A 23,558-nucleotide genomic window follows, 5' to 3' on the forward strand; every position below is an offset into this window, starting at 1 on the left:
AATGGCTCTCCCCTCAGATCAGCATGTGAGCGGAGAAGTGATATTGCGAGCAATGTTCCCTCTAAGCTGTGGAGTCTTGTGAGCAAAAGTTCTATTTTGTGAGCTACTGGCATCAAAGTTGTGAGCGAGTGATTTGGCTGCTGCATCAATTAGTTTGCTCTGGAGCCATCCTTCCTGAGCTATGACAAAACTGTGTGAGCCAGAGGCTAAAAAACTGTGAACTAGCTCACACTAACTCAGCTTAGAGGGAACACTGATTGCGAGCTGGTACGCTGAACAGAAAGTAAGGGCTGCTTTTGTTCTGCGGCTTCCTTGAAATAGCTAGGGATCTTTGTAGCAAACGTCATTTGATTTGTGTGCATGCTGCTGTAGTAGCTACGAGTGAGAACAGCTTAAGACTTTACTGTTCAAAGTTAATCTGAACAAATTTCGGGTAACGGAGCTCATGGACTTGAATGAGCTTCCTCTTATTGATGAACATCTGAAAGCGTCAGCGTACATCCGTGCGCATCTGTGCTTGCTAATTAACCTCACCGTGGAGTGCGGTTGGTGGTGTTTGCCCATGCATTACACACTTCATAGATCTCCATGGTGCTCACTTGGCCTATAAATTAGACACTCTTTAAGGACACTTGGTCTGCAACTTGCTACAATAGCAAACCAATCAATAGTCACCTGCTGTCAAAAGGCTTCTGTTAAAGGCCCTAAACACAGGGCTGCTGTCTGCCTCGCATACCAGTAGCATGAATGCAAGCTGATAGGCTCGACAGGCCACCTTAGCAAATGCTGGGGAATGGTGCTCTGCCGAAATATTTCTTCACATGAATTGCCCCTGGTTGTTCAGGGTGGGCCCTATTTATTTATTTATCATTTTGATTTATACCCCGCCCTCCCCACAAGCGGGCTCAGGGCGGCTTACAGCGTTGGTACCCTGTACCATAAAAACCATGTACAAAATTTAAACAGCATTAAGCATTAAAAACAATCCAACAATTAACAGTTAAAGTGCTAGTGATGGCAAATGATTCAGATGGCGTACTAACAATTATCATCGGCATCGGTGATCTTCAGCTTGGTGCGATGATATAACGCAAACCCTCCCCAGGATGTTGGTGGCGGTAGAAGAGTGGCGGCTCCTAATTGAAAGCCTGGTGGAAGAGCTCCATCTTACAGGCCCTGCAGAACTGCAAAAGGTCCCGCAGGGCCCTGATCTCTTCTGGGAGCTCATTCCACCAGTGTGGAGCCGCCACTGAAAAGGCCCTGGCCCTGGTGGCCACAAGCCTGGCGTCCTTAGGGTCAGGAATGGTCAGTCGATGTTGTGTTCCTGACTGTAGTGCATCTTAGGCATCCTAGGCATCTTAGGTCTCCTCCACAGAGTTTAGACTGGTACATCCATGGCATGGAACAAAAGCTGAAGGACCAGAAGGATGAACCTCCAGTGAGAATAAACTAATAAGAAACACACCATCTAATGATTAGTTACAGATATCCAGTTGGATCCAGATTAAATTTCCCAATGGAAGAAGGGCGCTTTCCTGTTCCTCTCCTCCGCCCCCCCCCCAGCCCACTGATCTAAGAAATGGTGCTCCTGGGGGGAGAGGGGCCCCTGAGGAATGATACAAGGGGAGTCTGCAGTCGGAAGGGGGAATTGGTAGAAACTCTTATGGCTTTATAATTCTTTATATCTAGTGAAGCAACACATACAGTTGCACAGAATTTAGGGTCTTTGTGTTTCCATGTTCAATAAAAAAAATCTGGTTTCTTACAAATCTGATTGCTACTTTAGGTAATAGTTTATATTTATTTAAAACATTTGTAAGCCGCCTTTCCACTCAATTAGGGTCCACAAAGCGGTGAACATAAAAACATTTAAACAATTAAAATCACAGTTAAAATATAAAATTCAATTAAAGCACATAAACAAGCAACACTAGAAGGAGAGCCCAAAACCGTTGTTGGGGGTGTGCCAGATGCAACAGAAAAGCCTTCACCTGCTGGCAAAAGACACCAATAGAGGGAGACAGATGAATCTCCCAGGGGGGAGGGGAGCTCCAAAGTTTTGGCGCTAAGATAGAGTAGGCCATTACTCAGGCCACCCCCCATCTAGCCTCAGATGATAATACATTCAGCTTAATAATACATTCAACTTATATCCCGCTCGAACCCCTCCCACTGGGTCTCTGAGCGGCTTACATAGTTTATTATCCCTAACTATGGGCACATACATCATTGGGGCGGGATTGCCTACTACCAGCACCCAGTGGGGTTCAGTTGGTATTTCCTCAGCTTGTCTCGGCTCGGCTCCCGGCTTCAGCTCAGCCTCTCCATCCCCTCTTTCCTTCAGACTTCTCGGTGGTCTTGTGGAGCCGCGGCGCCATCCGTCGTGCCGACCGCAGCGTGGCTCCGGCTCCGTCCCTCAGGCTCCGCCGCGCCTGCGCCGCTGGGTCTTTGTGCTTCCTGGCTCCGCCTCTGCTGCCGGTCCACCGCTCAATGTTACGTCTTTCTTTACTTCCGCTCGCCACCTCGCCTGCCACCGCCATTACACACCGCTCCACCGCCACTCGCCGAATCGCCACTGCTGGGGTCCCACCTTACCTTCTAAGGCAGGTACCCATTCATCTACTCGTAAGTTGTTAAGGCTTTCGAACCGCTGGGTGGGCGGGAGCTGGGACTAGGGCCGGGTGCTCACCCCGGCCGCGGTGGGTCTCGAACAGCCTACAGGCTGTTCGCTAGATGTTAAGGCAGGTGCTTTTGCTCCCTGCGCCACCGCTCCCTGATGGGGTCCAGGAGTGCCCCCCAAGCTAAGAACCTTCTCCTTCAAGGGGAGTGTAACCCCATCCAGATCAGGAGATAACCCAGTTTCCAAGTCAGACCTTTCCCACATCAGTAGCACCTCCATTTTGTCAGGATTACATTCCAGCTGGTTAGCCCTCATCCATTCCAAAACTGCCTCCAGGCACCTGTTTACGGTTTCCACAGCCTCCCTGAGATCAGCTGGTAGTGTGAGATAGTGTTGTGTGCATATTGGTGGCAGCTCAGTCCAAATGTCTGGAAGACCTCTCCCAACAGTTTTACATAAATGTTGAAAAGTAGGGGAGACAAGATGGAACCTTGGGGGAACCCATAGGCCAAACGACAGGAGGCAGAGCGGCAGTTCTCCAGCAGCACACTCGGAAACCCACCTTCAACATAGGACTGGAGACACACAGAACAGTGCCTCCCAGTCCCAGTTCCAAATAGTAATCCAGAAGGATACTGTGATTGAGGACATCAAAAGCTGCCCAGAGGTCCAGAAAAATTAACAGGATCTCACTACCCTGGTCAATTGCCTAGGGGAGGTCATGCACAAGAGTGACCAAGTGCCATAACCAGTCCCATGACCAGGCCTGAAACCAGATTGGAGAGGTTCTAAACAATCCACTTCATTCAGGAATCTCTAAAGGTGGCCAGCTACTACCACTCATTCAATCACCGTGCTCAAGAATGGTACATTTGAGACTGGACAGCAGTTATTCAACTCTCCTGGGTCCAGGGTAAGTTTCTTTAGGAGTGGACACACCACTGCCCACTGCAAGGCACGAGCAGCCACACCATCTATCATAGAAGTGTTTACTGTCTCCCAGACCCAGTCCACTAGCCCTCCTCAGGCAGATTTAAACAACCAGTAGGAGCAAGGGTCATGCAAACAGGTGGTAGGTCTCAAACTTCCCAGAATCCTGTCCACATCCTCACAATAATGCCACATTTCAGATTTTCTTGTACCAGCCCATCAATGACGGTGGATTCTTTGATTTCCATCCTGCTATGATATATGTTCTGATAAGCATAACTAGTGCTGTAACCAGTTTTATAGAATCAGTTCCATATAAATGATATTTTAATACTAAAGCTACACAGGGCACAGATCCAGATAATCAGAAATCACTGGTGTCTGTGTGTGGGAGGGGGGTGGATATAGAATTCCAGTGATAGTAATGGATGGGATAAAATGCAAATTCTGTTGATAAATCCTCACAGTTGTGAAGACTGCTGGAAGAAAGCTCGCGGGAGTTGCACATTAAGATGGGAAAGGACAAGGCAGTGTTCCCTCTAAGTTGTGCGTGTAAGCGACTGCTCATTGACACAGGAAGCTCCGCTCAGCAGCAATATGGAGCCATGCATGGTCGTGCACTGCCCATCGTCCCTTTTAAGACCACAAACAACACAGTAACACACTATGTACAAAACATTCAATGCAATACTAACTATTACAATTTACTAGTCCAATACCATATAACATATGAAATTTCAAATGATATCACATTTCACAAACAATTACTCAAGGATACAGGATTTTCACACAGAAAGAACAACAATCGTGGATGGTCAACACTTATTCCAAAGATTGTAAAAGCAGGCAGAATTTTCTGGAATTACTCCCAATATTCAAACGTGGACAGTGCAGTCCAAATATAGCACCTCAACAGATAACGGAGATGCAGTCAGCGGCAGCATGTGTCCAGGATTTCCCGCATGTTTCATTGCCTTCTTCCAGGTCACAAATTATCTATGGAACCAACGCTCAAGAGAAATTATTCTGAAAAGCAGCAGAAACGCCGTCTGTTCTCTCGCTTGGCAAGCAGATTCTCCTAAGAGTGATAGTGTAAAATCCAGCTAAAAGTTGCAAAAGGCAAGTGGGGCTGACTCTGCTTCGCTTCCCAGAGCTGATGAGATCAGGCTAGCCTGGGCTATCCGGGTCAGGGCATTCTTAGATTATTGCTCACTAAAGGCTTTTGTTTTACACTGTGAGCAATAATGGAAGGGATGTACAAAAGACTCTCTTTGCAGATGCACATGATGAAGTTCTGTAAGTGTATGAAGCAGGTTGCAAGAACGTAGGTAACCTGCATGTAAAACTGGAACAGGGGTTTATGTAAATAATATCACCAGAGGCTGGGAAGCCTTACAGAGCCTTAAGAACCACCATCCCCTTCCGGGCCCCCAGGCCAGCTCAGTTGAGGAACCCCCACGCCTCCGGGCTGGAAGATTGCTGCAGATGATTGACAGCACAGTTAAAGTTAAGGCTCACTGAACAGATGGGCTACATGCATTCTTATAGCTGGCTTTATAATATTACAGGAAGGAATATGTGTAAATCTGTGAGGAAGCATTCAATTGTGGTCTGTGTGGTTTCTAATCTCCCCACTAGAAAACCATATTGAAGGAGGCCTCTAAGAGATCAAAGTCAATAAGAGTAGCAAAGACTATTGCTTAAAGATGAGACGAAATCTTTTCTACTGGAGAAACTGTATTTTTTTTTCCCAAAAAAAAAATCAAATATCCTGATGAAGAAATGCTCCCCAGCTTGAAACACACTGGAACTTGGTATTATTTCTTAACAAATAACAATGTTTTGGTCATTTATGCTGTCCCATAAGCTCCACTTGTAGATGTCCAGCTGTGGAGTACAAATATTAGCAGTTAGCGGTATTCACCACAATCGTCTCACAGGCTTCAGTCCTGAGGAACTTTATAGAAGAAACGTTCCCTCTTGCAGGCTGAGTAGACCATCAGAAGTCAGAGACCTATACTGTCATATATATCATATTGACCTATACTGACATTTGAAGATCTATACTGTCATTTGAAAGTCACCCTCACCTACTCTATTGGCAGCAGTCCAACCTACAGATTTTTCTTCTGCCCTTCTTCCTCCTGTCCCCATTTCAGGGTTTCTCCCCAGCCCAGCCTCTCTACCTTTTCAGCTGTATGGTTATTGTAACCTGTCTCCTCTCCTTTTCCTCTTCATAGTGAGATTAAATTGGTTTACTTGTCTGTTATTGCTGTTTGGATCAACGAAGAATTTCCACCTGCTGAGGGCAAAATGTCTCGCCCTCCCACTGCAGCCCAAAAGGCCCCCTGAAAAACTGCTCCTGGGGATCCCATTCCCACGGAGAAGCATTTCAGGGGACATTTGGGGCTGCTGAAGGAGGGGAAGGTGAGAACGTTGTGCTCCAGGGGCCAAAATTGGGAATACTCCCATTAGATTCAAGCCCATATCTCCACATCAAGTAGTAAACCTCTGCATACCAGTGCTAGGGGGCAACATCAGGTGAAGGCCTTGGCAACTGGTGGGCTACTGTGCAGAAGGAAACCCTGGTTTGATCCAGCAGGGCACCCTCTCTTATGTTCCTGTATCACCTGCTCACACCTACAAGCCGTAAACGATGCACCGTGGTGTGAGTGAAGCTGGGTTAATGTACGTTTTGGATTGGCCAATGATGATGTAATAATGGCTGAGGTAAGCTAGCTTTTGACATTACCTTTAGACTCTCAGCTTATCTGGACTCCCTCAGACAGTGCTGAAGCTCATTCCTATCACATTCTTGAGACGGAATCATTGCCGCCCGTTAGTTTTCTCCCCGCCTTCTCTGAAGGGATTAAAGCGGCTCCCCTCATTGGAAGCGGCCCCCTGTTCACCTGAGTGACCTGCTGTTTAAACAGGTGCTAAAGTTTTCCCAGCGTTAATTGGCTGGACTGTGACAGAGCGATTCCTATCTGTGTCATATAATTGGATTTTATTTTTTTTTGGCAAGTGGGCAAGATCGTTCCATTATTCAAACATGGAAATCGAAATGCAAAGGAATGGGCTACAACTTAGATGAAATAGGCTGGGGACCTATTACATATTATCTCACTTGAGCAAGTAATTAGATTTTCCCCGCCACAGTCAGGCCTTTGGCCCAAGAGGCTCTGCTGAAACCTGTCAGATTTGGTAACGCTCCCATGCTGCTCACTCCGCTTCCTCTCATCCTGCCTTCCCACAGCCTTGTGTGAGTGGACATGAGCTACAGTACAGCCTGTACTGAAAGACAAACAATTAATACGTTTGCACTACCGTATGTACACAAAGAGAGGGAGCCTTCAGCTCCGCACATGAACGTCGTAGTCAAGGAAGAATGCACCGGCTGACTAGGAACTGGTGTGAGCAAAGAGGGTGGTTTCTCTCCACTGGAATAATGGGGACAATGAGGCTCTGATTGGAATTCTCTTCCCAGCTCTGCTTCTATTAAATCATTGCAGCAGCAGCCTCCTATTAGCCAGCTGAGCACTGGTTCGTGCCATCCACATGCCATAGCCAGGGGTGGCCAGGGCTGTACCACTGGAAGCCATTATTGGAACTGGCAGCAGAAGATTAACCCTTGCTGGCGAGCGCTCCAAGTTCAACCAGTCACTTCAGCTGCTACTGGAAGGAGGGAAGTGTTTTGAGAGCTTTGCAGAACAAACTGCTTATGCCTCTTGGTTCCTAGAGGGGGAAATTAACTGTTTTACTGGTGCTTTTCAAATGGGGGAGGGAGACGCTTCAGTAAAAGGCTATTTGTTACTAAAGGTCAAGAAAGAAATCCTTATGGGACTAGCACAAAGTGTTCTTGTTTCTGGATCCTTGTTCTTTCAGAGTTCAAAATCCCGTTTCCATAAAAATGATGCTCCTGCTCTCCATAATAGTGCTGCAAGTAACTTGTCTGTAAAAACAGATGGCTTCATTAAATTTCTGTGTAGGGTCAACGTTTAAACCTCCAGCCTTAAATTATCTTTTGTTCTTAGTATCTGCAAGGAAACAGTTCAAGCTCACCTGGCGGACATTTCAGTCCAGATGCCAACGAAGGAGGCTAATTCTGTGAATTTCAACTCCCACTTCATCCCCTGCCCCAAAAAATATATTGCTAGAGGGCAGATTTCAAAAGTTGAGGATACAAACCAGAAAACAAGTAGGTGTTTCCAGCTGCTATGCACCTCCAACTGGAGAAACTCAATCCTGAACCTGGGACCTTCTAGGCATAATTATGATGTGATATATTTAACACATGACTCTCCTGCTCTTTCTCCAAGAAGAGCACAGGCAATGCACAAGACTCTCCTTATCCCATTTTATTCTCACAGCAACCACCCCTTGAGGTAGGTTAGGCTGCAAGAGAGTGACTGACCCAAGGTCACCCAGCAAGCATCTTGGCGAAGTGTGGGAATTTGAACCCGTGTCTCCCAGATCCTAGTCCAGTACCCTAATCACTACACAGTGTTGATCTGTCCGTCTTCCCTCCTGGCTAGAATGCTAGCAGCTTCCCTTTCCCATCTCATTTTGACTGTCCTGTGTTAAACGAATGAGTTCTCCAAAAAACTGACCCGGAGGGAAAGTGCCAGGCATCACACAAATCATGGCTTTTAGTCAAAGGGCTTCAAAAGCTGACTTACTGCGAGAACAGTGGTTGCGGAAGGGGGAGAGACAGGCTTGGAAAGAATGGAAGAAGACTTACAACTTGATCCTTTCCATTAGTCAATATGGTATAGTGGACAGGGTGTCAGGCTAAGATCTGGGAGATCAGGTTCAAATCCCCAGTATGCCATGAAGTTCGCTTGGCGACATTGGGAGAGTTATGTTCTCTCAAGCTAACCTACCTCATAAGGTTGTTGTGAGAATAAAACTGGATGGGAGGGATCATGAGCACTGCCTGTACTCCTTGGAAGAAGCTCAAGGTAGGGCTGTGGGGGAAGCCCCATTTTATTCAGCAAGCTTTCTTTTCCGTCAGTGTGCACAGGATTGTACTTAGGCACCCACCAATGCCCCCCCCTCTAAAATGGTGCAAGAAACTCATACAGTAGGAGATACTGGAACCTCACAGTGCTCACTTGCTTTTTTTCATGAATAATTTTGATTTCTCAGAAGCATGGTTCCCCAAGCAGTGGCCCATGCAAAACAGCCTCATTCGTACAATGGCTTTGCCCTGAGTACCTTCTCTTCTGATTTGTATTTCTGTCACAGCAAGTCAGCACTAAAGCAAGCTTAAAGAGAACAGGGGCAATTCTGTCTGAGAAACAAGAGTCAAAGAAGGCAGCAGGTTCATAATGTAATTTCTCTGACAGCCCGTTTCCAGGAAATATCTGATGTAACTGAACCCTGAGCTCGGTGTCATCCATAAATTAGCCCTCCTCGGGCAGGAGTCATCGGATCTGCTGATTAATGTGGATCAGCCTCTGAGCAAGGGGGGAAAGTAAGGGGAAGCTGATGTGTTTGTCACCGTGACCCACCTCATGTGTGGATGTCAATGGAGCATTGGTCACCCCTCCCCCTTTCCTGTGAGCATTGGCAGTTCCCACTTCCTCCCAAACACATGCTGTTCAATTTCCAAGTTTAAATCTAATTCTTGTAGAGAGCATGTTCCCATTTGATAATTAAGGGGAAGGAAGTATTGCAGAGTACCATATGGCCACAGGAGAATCTGGGGTGGTGGTGGTTTTTTCGGCTAATTAGGGGCACTGATGTGATTCCAGGCGGTGAGCAAGTTAAGTTCACTTACAAAAGGTACTAGGGATGAAACATCCTGATCGTAGTCTTCAGCATCTGAGCAGTCATCAGTTGAAATTGCCTGTAAAACTGGGGGTGTTACCTTGCCCTGCACCTTGGTGGAATAATGATCTGGTTGCATGTGCTTACTGTGGACCAAATCTGGTAAATGGTGGCCATAGATGGCAATGACTAACACTACTGTTTAGAAGAGCAAAATCCAGATCTGAACCAGCAATCCATGCTTAGGACCAGGGTTCCCTCTAAGCTGAGTTAGTGTGAGCTAGCTCACAGTTTTTTGGCCTCCGGCTCACACATTTTTGTCTTGGCTCAGGAAGGATGGCTCCAGAGCAAACTAATTGATGCAGTAGCCAAATTGCTTGCTCACAACTTTAATGTCAGTAGCTCACAAAGTAGAATTTTTGCTCACAAGACTCCACAGCTTAGAGGGAACATTGCTTAGGACCTGCTGACCCAAGTGCAAGGTAAAGCGGTACTGGCCAACTTTTTGTCAATTGTTCCACACAATGAAATCAAATGGTGGTGCTGTGGCTCAAGAGCAGAGCATCTGTTTTGTATGCAGAAGGTCCCAGGTTCAATCCCCAGCCTCTCCAGTTAAAAGGATCAGGTGGTAGGTGATGTGAAAGACCTCTGCCTGAGACTTTGGAGAACCACTGGCAGTTCAAATATGATCTTACTCCATATGATCTTACTCAAATATGATCTTGCATCCATGTGTCATATATGCTACCTCCCTTTCCTTTGGCAGTTCTGGATCAGGCATCAGACAAGCTCATCATTGGAGTGTAGTCATGACTTTGTGAAGTAGCCAGGACCATAGATCTTCCTGCTCTTGTTCCTATAAGCCAAAGCAGTCATAGCCTGGGTCAGTTGTGGCACATGAGTCAGCAGCTGGCTTCCTATGATATACAGGACAGCAAACACAAATGGATGATGCTACCATGACTGTGTTTTGGGACCCTCATGAAATGTTCTTGCTTACAATGATGCACATTTACTTGGTCCGCTATGTAATAGAAACCATGCATTTTGTCTAATTTAATCTTCCTTCAAGCTCTAAATATTGCTTTCCTTCATTATCTGGTGTGGAGACAGAGTTTTTGAAACTCACCTTCTCCCCATACTTTGCCCAATGAGAAGGGAGCACTCACTGGAGAAGACCCTGATGCTGGGAAAGATTGAAGGTCAAAGAAGACGGGGACGGCAAAGGATGAGATGGTTAGACAGTGTCATAGATGCAACGAGCATGAAATTGAGCAAACTTCAGAGGACGGTGGAAGACAGGAGGGCCTGGCGTGATCTGGTCCATGGGGTCACGAAGAGTCGGACTCGACTGTGCGACTGAACAACAACAAAATGCAATCTGACAGGCACACCATCCGTGGCCTGTGAAATAAGCGATTCTGTCTCCTCTGACTGTGGAGTTTTGTGAGGAAGAGAGCAACAATGGAAATGTGGGACAAAGCAAGAGGAAATAAAGGCTTTGCTTCCTGTCTTCCATCTACAGTGTGAGCAAGCCATTCCAACAGCAATTTCCTGCTTCTCCATTTCAATTAAATGTTCAGTTTCCTGAGCAGGAGTCATTTCCCCCTCCCCTCCTGTTACATTAAAAATGAATGTTTATGGAGATGCAGACGTGGGGCTGAACAGAGTAGGGAGCTCTGGATAAAGAGAGTGGCCATCCTGACTGGATTTAAGGGGACGCCTGTAAAGCCTCTGGGAACGGGCTGGCATCTCTCTTGAACATTAGCTGATCGAAGAGTGAGAACATGATAGTAAGGAGGGAGGAAGAAAATGAGTGCAGAAAGAGAGGAAATGAAGGGGAAATGATCACATGAAGGAATGGAAATGTGTCAGGCGGAAAGACACAGCTGTACTGAATATGAATGGTAAATGATCCTGTAGCAGCGCTGTAACTCCAGATCCTCTGTAGAATTATAGTAATGTCTACCTACAAATGCAAGTCAGTTGAGATTTTTTAAAAAAAAATTGCGGAAAGGGGAGTGGGGTGTGCATGGCCTGGTCTGAGATCACATAATCCTCCTTTGGGCTGTGCGTAACACCTGTGGATAGTTAAAGCAAGCATGTCCATGTGGTGAAGCAGAGTGCAGCCAACAGGCCAGATGCTTCTCAATGGCTCTGTTTTTACAGTCCACGGCAAGAACTAGAGGATTATCCACCCTTTGCTGGGTGTTCATACATGGGCTGGTGGGCTAGATAAGCTTGGATTGGTATGCACATTTGAAGCTCACTGATACCTTCATCCTCCTGCAAGCATTTTGCTTTGAAAACCAAGTATGATCCTCTGTAGGAAAGCAGAGCATTATGGTTTGTGCACCTTAAAAGAAATATAGTGGGTCTTTCTTCCTTGCTTCACCATTCTTTCACATTTCCCCTCGACCTCCATTGGTTCATTCCCTTGCAACTCTGCTGTCCTCAATACCAGCAACCTGAGCAGTCTGGCCCAGTTCCTTGTAAACCACCATCTTCCCACTCTTCAGGGCTTTCATGACACACTGAAATTCTACCCATTTGTTCAGTCTGGTGTAGTGGTTAAGAGTGTGGACTCTAATCTGGGAGAACCCTGTTTGATTCCTCACTCCTCCATATTCAGCTGCTGGTGTGACCGTGGGTCAGTTCTAAATTCTTTCAGAGCTGTTTTCTCAAGAGCAGTTCTTGAGAGAGCTCTCCCAGACCCACCCACTTCACAGGGTGTCTGTTGTGGGGAGGGGAAAGGAAAGGGATTGTAGGCTGCTCTGAGACTCCTTCAGGTAGCGAAGGGTGGGGTATAAATCCAGTCTCCTCCTCCTCCTATCTATTACCACCTTTTTCTTGATGCCTTGTGAGCCATTGTCCTTCCAACTCACCATCTTGCCATTGCTACCTAGCATTTCATTCACCAGTCCTTTAGTGGCCATGCTGATTTTTGCATCCTCATTCAGCACTCTTCCACTCTCCTCTGTGTTGTTCCTAGATTCTTCTCTCCCCCTGTCATTTTAAAGCAGGTTTTCTGATGCCTTAGAACTGAACTGGCTCAATATGGCATGAGCATTCATAAGCAACGATTTACTGCAACAGCTGAATGAACTTATTCCCTTCAAGTCTCAGAGAGAAAGGCGGACTATAAACTTTGTAAGTAAATAAATAAACTTCATGGAGATCTGATGAAGCCTGCAATTATGTGCAAACTTAATTCTGAAGTGAGCCCCAGGAAAGTCCATTAAGACTTACTTCTGAGTAATCATACCTGGGATTGGGCAGCACATCAGTTACCTGATCTGTCACAGCTCTTCTGTGCTAATCCAGTGGCTGTTCTCAAAAGTCATTTAAGGGATTCTGTTTAAATCTCAGAATATCAGCTCTTCCCCTTGCTTCAGAATCATTGATCAATGTATACCACCTACAGAGGATCTCACTGTTGTGATCTGCCTTTATTTAGCAGAGGGGGGGGGAATCATCACTCACAGGGTTGCTTGCAGTCTCTTCCTGTAGTTGATTTATTTAGATTTATGCTCTCCTCTCCAATGGGGACCCAAAATGGCTTGCAACATTTTCTTCTCCGTTTTGTCACCCAACAACAACCCTCTGAGGTCAAATAGACTGAGAGTGACTAAGCCAGATCACCCAGAAAATGTTTACAGCACTGGGCATTTGAATCCGCTTTCCCCAGTTCCTACTCTCTAACCACTATCCCCTTTCTTGCTCTCTAGTTCAGGCCTCTAGATTAAGTAGAAACTCCCCTATTATGTCCCTGATGGGGAATATAACAGACAGCTGAGAGCCTGTAAAAGGACAAGCCTGCATGATAAGGCTGAGCCAAACTCAAGATCCCTTCAGGATCAGACCTGCGCTCCGCTTGGCTATGTAACCTCTCCACCGACCAGCCCCTTTTTGAATGTCCTCCTGCTACCCATTCACTAGTATGAGTCCAAGACCCTCCACCCGTTGCCGGCCCGCTAACCCTCCCTGCCTGCTTCAGCACCGCGGAGAGCTCCCAGGCCTCTTGCTGCAGCCTGGCCACCCCTGAGCGATGCCCCGTGTGCAACGCAGAGCCGATCTTCTCGTCCCTCCACACCTGGCGACCACATCTCCCCTCCCGGCTTCCTCAGTGAGCGCCCCCTCCCCGCCCATTCTTTCCCTCCCACCCCCCAGCTGCCCGCAATGAAGATGGCGGAGGCGGAGGCTTCATTCGCCTACGCCAGACTGGCGGGCGGGCGCTACCACGGCAGGGCGGCGAGAGGGGAGTCGGAGGGAGGGCGGAGCGGACCATCGGGGCAGCCGGGAGCCATGTTGGGGCTGCGGGAAGAGGCGATGCTGCCGCCGCCGCCGCCAACGCGAAGCAGCCGAGCCCGCAGGGAAGGCAGCCGCCGCCGCCGCCGCTAGAGAGAGAGATAGATGGTGGTGGCGGCGGCGCAGGCGGAGAAGGGGGCAGAGCCAGGGGCGAGGCGGGGCCGGGGGAGCGCCAGGCCCGGGCAGGGGGGCGGGGAAGGGGCCGAGGGGCCATGGCTGAGCCGCGGCAGCGCCAGCCGGGACCGAGCCTCCGCCGTCGTCCTCGCCGGGGCCGCTGCCTGGGGCTGCTGCTGCTGCTGCTCCTTTTGTTCCCCTTCGGCCTGGGGGAGCCGGCAGACGGAGGGGGCTGGGGCTGCGCCCGCCCTGCTGTGGCGGAGGGGCCGGGCTGGGGGTGGCCGCGCTTGGCTGTCCTCGGGGGGCTCTGCGGAGCCTTCCCCTCCGCCTGCGCCCAGGGGGCTAGCTGGTGTCGCGCTGGCCCCCTCTGGCCCCGCCAGGCGAGGCAGGCGCCCGGAGCCGTCGATGCTTCCCGTGCTGGATCCGTGGCCCCGCTGCGTGGCAGGAAGAGGACTCGAAGCCCGCCAGGCGCCGGTGGGGAGTGGGGCAGCGGCTCCCGCTGCGCGTGGATTATAAACGCTGCCGCTCTCCTTCCTGATCTCCCGACGGACGGGGAATGCCTGCGGAGGCTGGCGGTGCGCGGGACAGAGGCGAAGGCAGAGCCGGGCACCTTCACGTCCAGCTCTGGAACAGGAGCCGACCGGTCGGACAATGGGGCGGGTGAGGAGAACAGCTGGGAGGCCACGTCCCGAAGCCGCCGACGTGCATCCCGGGGCGTGCGAGTCTGTGTGAAGCGATTTCCCGGCGCCTGGGACGTCACCCATCCCTGTCTGCTGTCAGTCTGCGAGCGGCCCGGCACAAGAGCGAGGAAGAGAATCGGGAGCCCGGAAAAGCCTCGCCGGTTCCCGAGGATGCAGCCCGTTTCCTTTCCCCGCGCCCCCTCGCCCCTCTGCGGGTGGCTCGCCCTGTTGACTTGCCTTCAGTGCTGTGTGGAGCAGCCGGTTCACTCGGGAGCTTCTCGCCGCCAGGCCGGTGAGTGTTGCGGGGCAAGCCGAGAGCACTGCTGCCTCCAGACCTGGGGTGGCGGGGAAGAGACGGTAGAGGCTGTTTCAGCACCACCGGCGCCTGGGACAGCTACCCGCGCAGAGCTCGGAGTCCACCCCGCTGTAGAGGGGAGAAAGCTCCGTCCCTGCCTTGCCTTGACTCCCTTTAACTCCACCAAAGGCTGTTTACGAACTCTTTGTGTTGGCGTGGATTTCAGCAGCACGTCAACTCCGGGATTCTTTCCTCACCTGCCATTAAAACCTACTCGTCCAACTATGCAGAATGAGTTAGCTCTCCCTTCCCCGTGTGCCCAGGCGAGGAGGAGGAGGAGGAGGAGGAGGGAGGGGTCACCGCTACCCTTGTTGAGGTCTCGAAGAGCGGCCAATCGCCATCCCCTCTTCCCTCAATACAATTACCAGGTTCAGGTGGCTGAAAACCAACCTCCGGGGACCCCTGTGATAACAATGGCAGCTCAAGACCCCGATTCAGGTGATGCTGGGCGGCTAGTGTACTCCATGGATGCCCTGATGAACAGCAGGTCGCTGAAGCTGTTTAGCATAGACTCCCACAACGGCCTCATCACCACCACTGAAGTTTTAGACAGGGAGAATATGGATTTACACTACTTCCGGGTGACTGCTGTGGATCATGGGGTTCCCCGTCTTTCAGCCACCACCATGGTTGCTATCACAGTGGCAGACAGGAATGACCATAATCCAGTATTTGAGCAGAGTGAGTACAGAGAGACTATCAGAGAAAATGTAGAAGAGGGCTACCCTATCTTACAGCTGAGGGCCACAGACGTGGACTCCCCGCCCAATGCCAACATAAGATACCGTTTTGTAAATGCTCAGGCAGCCCACTCTGTCTTTGAAATAGATTCACGGTCAGGGCTGATCACCACAAGTGGGCAAGTGGACCGGGAGAAAATGGAGAAATATTCCTTGGTGGTGGAGGCCAATGATCAAGGTAAAGAACCTGGTCCTCGATCCGCCACAGTTAGAGTCTATATCACAGTCCTTGATGAGAATGACAATGTCCCCCAGTTCAGTGAGAAGCGCTATATAGTCCAGGTACGAGAGGATATAAGACCCCATTCAGAAATCCTGAGAGTTACTGCCACTGACTTGGACAAGGACAATAATGCTTTGGTCCACTACAACATCATCAGTGGGAACAGCAGAGGCCAGTTTTCCATTGACAGTGTAACGGGGGAAATACAGGTGGTGGCTCCTTTGGATTTCGAAGTTGAGCGAGAGTATGCCCTGAGAATACGTGCCCAGGATGCAGGGCGGCCTCCTCTATCTAACAACACAGGTATGGTTAGCATTCAGGTGGTGGACATTAATGACCACGCCCCCATTTTTGTCAGCACTCCCTTTCAAATATCTGTCCTGGAAAATGCCCCTTTTGGTCATTCAGTAATTCACATCCAGGCTGTGGATGCAGATTATGGAGAAAACTCTCGACTGGAGTACAAGCTTACTGGAATCTCCTCCGATACCCCCTTCGTGGTGAACAGTGCCACTGGCTGGATTACTGTGAGCGGCCCCTTGGATCGAGAGACTGTGGAGCACTACTTCTTTGGGGTAGAGGCCCGGGACCACGGCTCCCCAACTTTATCAGCTTCTGCTAGTGTCACCATCACTGTAATGGATGTAAATGACAATCGCCCTGAATTCACTCAGAAAGAATATTTCATCCGTCTCAATGAAGACGCCGCTGTGGGGACCAGCGTCCTCAGCGTCACAGCCATCGATCGGGATGTGAACAGTGCCATCAGCTACCAGATAACAGGTGGGAACACACGGAACCGTTTTGCCATCAGCACTCAGGGGGGAGTGGGTCTGATAACCCTCTCTTTGCCTCTGGATTACAAGCAGGAGAGGCGCTACGTGCTCACAGTGACGGCTTCTGATCGGACTCTGCATGACAATTGCCACGTGCACATCAACATTACTGATGCCAACACTCATAGGCCAGTGTTTCAGAGTGCCCATTACTCTGTGAGTGTTAATGAGGATCGTCCTGTAGGGAGCACGGTGGTAGTGATCAGTGCCACAGACGACGATGTGGGGGAGAATGCCAGGATCACCTACTACTTGGAGGACAATATCCCCCAGTTTCGCATCGATGCCGACACTGGTGCCATCACGTTACAGGCAGAGCTGGATTATGAGGACCAGGTCACCTATACTCTGGCTATTACAGCCAAAGATAACGGGATCCCTCAGAAAGCAGATACAACCTACGTAGAGATCATGGTCAATGACGTTAATGACAATGCTCCCCAGTTTGTTAGTGCTCACTATCAAGGCATCATCTCTGAGGACAGCCCTCCCTTCACCAGCGTCCTTCAGATCTCTGCCACTGACCGGGATGCCCACGTCAACGGACGGGTGCAGTACACCTTCCAGAGTGGGGAGGATGGGGATGGGGACTTCACAATAGAGCCCACTTCTGGGATTATCCGCACTGTCCGCAAGCTGGACCGTGAGACCATCCCTGTCTATGAACTCACTGCGTATGCTGTGGACAGGGGAGCCCCACCTCAAAGAACTCCTGTCCATATTCAAGTCACCATCCAAGATGTCAATGACAATGCCCCTGTCTTTCCAGCGGAGGAGTTTGAGGTCTTAGTGAAGGAGAACAGCATTGTGGGTTCCGTCGTGGCTCAGATTACAGCCGTCGATCCCGATGAGGGACCCAATGCCCAGATCATGTATCAGATTGTTGAAGGCAACATCCCGGAAATTTTTCAGATGGACATATTTTCAGGTGAGCTCACTGCCCTGATCGACCTGGACTATGAGACTAAGTCGGAGTACGTCATCGTAGTTCAGGCAACCTCCGCCCCCCTCGTCAGCAGAGCCACCGTTCACATCAAGCTCATTGACCAGAACGACAACAGCCCCGTCCTTAAAAACTTCCAGATCCTCTTTAACAACTACATCTCCAACAAGTCCAACACCTTCCCTTCGGGGGTGATAGGAAGGATCCCCGCTTATGACCCAGATGTGTCTGACAGACTCTACTACACCTTTGAACGAGGAAACGAGCTGCACTTGTTGATTGTCAACCAGACGAGTGGGGAACTCCGCCTGAGCCGCAAGCTGGACAACAACCGCCCTTTGGTGGCCTCCATGCTGGTGACTGTCACAGGTACAAACATTTCCGCTCTTTCTCTGATTGTGGTCCTGTTGTATTTCTTGGGGTCATGACAATGAGGCCAGCCTGTTCGCCTGCTCTGAACAGTGCTGGGTCTTCAGCATCCAAGCCGTGATGCCATCGGAAGGCTGGATAAAATAAAAGGGGAGAGAATTTGCTAGTAATTACACTGGCGGATGTTTTATTTATTTTTTCCCCCAGCTTCCTTTAGGGCGTAATAGCTCAGTGGGCTACCAAAAGGCAAGATTTGATTGCTCACTATTATCTTGTGGCAGACTCATTTCATAATTTATTAGACGGAGCCAGGTTCCTGCCCTGAAGAGTTTACAACCTAAATTAGATAAAGTGCACACAAAGGAAGAGAGAATGGATGTAAATTGCTAAGATAAACCTGCTTGTTGCACGAAGCGGGGGGGGGGCACGAAAGGGTGCCTGGTTCTTTCCCCAGCCTTTCTTTCATAAAATGGCACAATAGTTCAGCAGACATGAAAGCTTTCACAATGAGGCGCTTACAGGGGGGGGGGCTTGTGTTTTACTGAACAGACAGTCGAAATGAGGCTGGGGTTTAGTTGCAACAAACAATGTAACCTGGAGGGCTTGTGTGGCTGGCAGCTTTCTCCAGGGCTGAACAGAGTTTAATTGGCACTGGGATATGCGGGAGGTGCCTGAAGAAGGTAGTACTAACCAAAGAGCCACAGTTGGTGCTCGGGATGATGCCCTATCTTGCTTTTACTTCTGTTCTCGGAGTAGTCGGGAGACTGACACTGTTCCCATGTTGCTTCCAGGTATTGGATATGCCATTTTGAGCATGCTCAGCAACCAGAAATATTTCTGGAAGCAGCCTCACAAGGGTTCTGTTCTTCAGTTTCACTGTAACTCCCCATGGCTATTTGCGATTCTGGTCTTCCCTGGAAAACATGAAGAGATCAAGTGACAAGGAAGGATTTACTATAGTTGCTGTGCTGGAGCTCTTCTTAAATGGCCTTACAAATTCCCTGGAGGTGATGACTATTTATTACCTTCAGCCACATGCCAGCAACCTCCATCTCCCAGCCCTTCAGCATCCCTGCTTGTAAAGCACAAAACAGCTGCATTAATACATCTGGGGATTAATCTGATCATCAGAGGTTTAAACCCCAGAACTATTTAGAATGGCCCAGCTCAGCCTTGAAACATGGATGTTAAAGAGAATGTCTCTGAGCTTATGCAGAGCGCTTTTCTCTCAGCAGTCTGGATTTAAAAAGCAGCCATCGCACTTCAGGCTGTTGATGTAAGAGCTTCTGGGGCAGAGGATGTAACTTCTTTTTGGCATCCTTTCAGCCCTGGCTCCTTGTTTTAAGACTCAAGTGCTGGGCATGTCCAATATATGCACCTGTCTCAGCAACATTTCTCAAGGTTCTTTCTCTCATGGCTCAGACCTGTGTAACCCTTTGCCGGAGAAACAAGACCCTTCCTCCCCTGATGCCTGAGCTGATATGGTTTTAACTGGCTCATAGATGCTGCCTGGCTGAGGCACTGAAAATATCAATCTCGCTGACTGTGAAAGGGATGAGTGTTCCCGTATCCTGGTGCCTTAGCAGGCTCCTTGTCTTGTCCATACCCCCGCTGCTGCCTCGTAATCAAAGTTTGACCTCATGTTCAGATTTCACTGAAATGGCTTTTTTTTCATTTAATTAATTTAATCAGTCATATTAGCATGTCTGTTGTCAGCATTTCTATCTTGGCTCCAGTCCCTTCTTTGTCCTCCCTGCCCTCCAAGAAAACAAGGTTTGCATTGACAGCGCATTAAACCCATTTCTACTCCATGTTACATTTATAATGCCTGATAAAGGGCCAGTATTAAAAACCTGGTGTATGACTGTTACATACAAAAATACATGTATTTATTAGAAAGATAGTTAAAAACATATAAGTGTCCAATGAAAGCCTCATTACAAAGTACAAGTGACCTGAACACAAGGGCCGACACAAGGGACCTGACGCATCAGTATACATGTATTTTTGTATATGACAATTATACACTAGGTTTTTAATATTGGCCCTTTATCAGACTTCTTTCTTACCCTTGTGGTTCTTGATTCCAGGTATTGGGTCAAGTTTGTTTCCCCTTCCCTGTGTCTTAATATGTTTATAATGCCACATTATTAATTTCCCAGCCCTCTTTTTAAAAAAACCATTAGTTACCCTGAAAGAAATAAGGGCAAGAAAATTCTGTCCCGTTGCAAAACTGATCCTCCATGCTTTCGCCAGGCTGTGATATCTAGCATGACCATAGTTGAGCTGTGCGCATGCGTATTAATATTTCTCTATAAAACTCCCTTGTGATGCTTTATTTTAATGTCATAGATGGGAATCAGACGTAGAGTGAGGTTACGCCAATAGCCCGAGGCCATCAAGAACGATCTGTCGCGTGGCTTAGAGCAGAGGGGGAATCCCTTGAGCTCCAGTTCTGAACTCTTCCTATTCAGCTATGCTCCCTCCTCCATCTTCAGTTAAGTGAGCTTGGAGAAGGGGCCCAAATTATGCCAAGGAACCCAAGTGTGACTTGCGGAAACGGCTGTGGGAGGGCCCCAGTCATAAGGAAGGAAAAGGAGGAGGTGGTATCAGTGGCATGCAGGCTTAGTTATCCAGCTGTGTCTAGGGAGGCTTACATTATTCATGACTTTCCCCAGGTCCTCTGCTAGAATCTCGCCCCCCTCCCTCCGCAGACTAATTTAAGGAGTGGGCTGGGGGGGGGAGGCAGCCCTTGTTTCCTTCAAAAGGAGGGAGGGCACGATGATGTGTTCAGAGCAGCCAGCTCAAGCTCATTGCTAGATTGGGGTTCTTCAGGGGTTAATTGTAACTGCAGGGCAGGGCAATATCATATCCAGGCATACATGGGGGGGGGGAGGCTCGCATTGGCTGATTACTGGAGAGCAACGCTGACCTTTTCATGCTTCTGCCAGGGTGTGCTGATGCAGGCGCTGCCTCCTAACACACTTAACCCTGCACAAAGGCAGAAAGAAATCACATTTTTGGGTCTCGCATGCAAACTGCCTTAGAACAACAAGGCTCTCGGGATGGCAAGGTTGTCGTTTTTCCAGTGTGGAAATGAGGAGAGGAAAGGGTAAGCTCTTGGAAGAGAGGAGAAGTGTGAAAAGGGGATGAGGCAAAGAAAGCACAAGGGGGTGGGCAGAAAGGCCAGTCTCTGTGCTCTTGTTGACTCTGCTGGTTTCTGGGAAGGCTGAGGCCATTCTGTGACAGAACAACCCTTTCTTGGAGCCTTTGCATTTAAAAATGCTCTTCTTTGTTGAATACATTTGGTACCAGTAAGAGACATGTACAGGCTGAAATCAATGCACGATTTGTTTTATGTCTAGACCGGGAAGGGGGTTGCAAAATGCATCTTAATGGAAGGAAATCCTGGCCTTATTACATTGCTCAATAACACACAGGCCTGGCACACACTTTAATATGGCAGCTTCCGTATGACACAGACTCCGTCTGAAGGACTGGCAGCAAAGCTGTTTTTAAGGAGCAGAACTGCTTTCAGCACTTGACTTGCTTTCCTTCTGGGATTTCTCTTCCCATGACCCGGCATCCCATGGACTTACAAAACCGGGTTCATCCTGGGCTCCAGTTCGGCTCTGCTCTCGTTCACAACAGCCAGTGGCCCCAGAGAAGGATATGTGTCCCCCTTCTTAGCAAAAGGCATACCCTGCCAATTCAGAGGGTCCCATGTGCATCCATGTCCAAATTTCCCATATGCTAAAGATACTTCAGAATAAGAATAGGTGAAAAAGTGAAATAGAAAATAGATTTGTAGGCTGAGAGAGCAATCCTAAACTGAGTGACAGCCTCCCAAGTCCATTCAAGTGAATGGGCCTAAAAGGAAGTAACTCTGTTGAGGACAGCGCTGCAAGTTTCCCACAGTTCACAGCACGTTTATGCTCTTGCTCCATTTCTTTCTTGTGAGTGTCCACCAGGAGAGATTTCTCTGGGAGATTAATTCTATACACGCGAGGAAGAAAAACGAGCAGTGTAGGCCAATGTTCCACCGTGGACTCAGAAGTAATCAAAGTATTGATAAATAGACTAATCAGCACTGTACTAATAGAAGCTTTGACTGAAATGTTAGAGTAACTATAAAAAAGGCCCTTCTGAAGGGAAGTAAAGACGAATACATTGAGAGAGTTTCCTTGAGATGATTGGATGAGATCCCTCCTAGATTCCTCAGTGATCTCTGTGTCAAAACAGCTGATGCCAAAGAATTCAGTGATTCTAGAGGAAGATCATCTCTGTTGCTTGGAAAATTCATTCTTGGCATACAAAGTAACCAGCAGGGTAGTTTAATGTTCTTCTACCAGACCCAGGGCAAGGGCTGCCAGGTCCTATCTGACTGCCCGCTGAGGGATCCAGCTTCTTCTCCGGAATCTTCTGGTCCACTGTGATGACGTCACCCAGAAGTGATGTCATTGTATCAGGGATGTTGGGGGGCGACGCTCTAGTTTTTGGACAAAACTCTCTCTTTTTGCCTTCAAAACCATAGAGTTTGCCCAAAAACTAGAGCATCACCCCCTGACATCCCCAACGCGGATGACGTCATCATGTCTAGGATGTCCCCTGGCGACATCCCTATTTGGAGCTGGGGCTTCCCTTGCTGGCCAGCTAGCCAGTGGTGAATCAGAGCTCCCCAAAGTGGGGGAACCCCTGCTGGGAACTGGGGGATGACAACCCTACCCAGGGTGGAACTACCTTGTTGGGTTCTGTCAGCATGGGGTCATAGTCTGGGGCTATGGCACCCTCCAGTGTTTCCCTTTTTTATGGGTCTCATCCCAGAAAGAGCTTCAGAATAGGGCAAAGAGTTGGGGGGTGCCTTCACCCTGATCCCCCATCTCTCCTGCCAGTTCCCATTCCTGTGGCTTTATTGCACTGGTCTACCCCTTCCCCTTTGGCCTTCCTTGGGCTGGTTTAATAAAGTATTTCCTGGGGGTGGGCTGACCCTGCCTCCCGCAGTGCCCTCTCTTCACAGGCAGGCCAGCCCTGGTGATTGAAAGGCATCTGGTCCAATGGCCTCCCAGGCTGGGCTTACCCTCACCTGCCCCACCCTCCCCTGAGGTTTCAAGAGGCAGCTCCGCCTGCACAGGCCCAAGGAAGCCTCAGCTCCTACTGGCCTCCTTCTGTAGCCTTCTCCCAGGTCCAGCCTGTTGCTTGAGCTTGCCAAGCCCTGAGGTTGCTGCTGAGGCCTTTCCAGGCACATCCTCACCCTTGCTGCCTTCCCTACAGCCTCTGGCTGGGCTGCCTGCAGCTACCCCAGCCATGCTTGGGCTGGACTGTCCCTTGCTGGTGTCTCTTCTGAAGCAGGCAAACGTGGGGGTGGGACTGCCACCCCCAGACACACCTGCTACCTCCCAGAATATAGTCATCCATGCTTGGGCTGGACTGGCCCTTGCTGGTGTCTCTTCAGAAGCAGGCAAACGTGGGGGTGGAGCTGCCACCCGCAGACACACCTGCTACCTCCCAGAATATAGGGCTGTGGTCAAAAAATGGCAGACCTCTGAGAAGTTCTCCCCCTGCCCCCAATACAGTGTAACTCTGTTTACTTTGTGTCCTGATGAACACATACATGAAACTGCCTTCTACTGAACCAGACCCTTGGTCCATCAAAGTCAGTATTGTCCAC

At 49.1% G+C, this 23,558-nt stretch overlaps 1 protein-coding gene across 1 annotated transcript in view; it reads left to right on the top strand.

Annotated features, from left to right (window-relative positions):
* Positions 1-15,003: 15,003 nt before the first annotated feature.
* Positions 15,004-23,558, top strand: part of CELSR3 (cadherin EGF LAG seven-pass G-type receptor 3) — a 169,046-nt gene continuing 160,491 nt past the window's right edge. Inside the window, exon 1 of the mRNA XM_015427973.1 lies at positions 15,004-17,890. Coding sequence (XP_015283459.1) covers positions 15,004-17,890 — 2,887 coding nt within the window. The remainder of the gene's footprint in view (positions 17,891-23,558) is intronic.

This window comes from Gekko japonicus, unplaced genomic scaffold (assembly GCF_001447785.1).
Source record: "Gekko japonicus isolate JY-2015 unplaced genomic scaffold, Gekko_japonicus_V1.1 scaffold980, whole genome shotgun sequence".
NCBI classification, from domain to species: Eukaryota; Metazoa; Chordata; class Lepidosauria; order Squamata; family Gekkonidae; genus Gekko; species Gekko japonicus.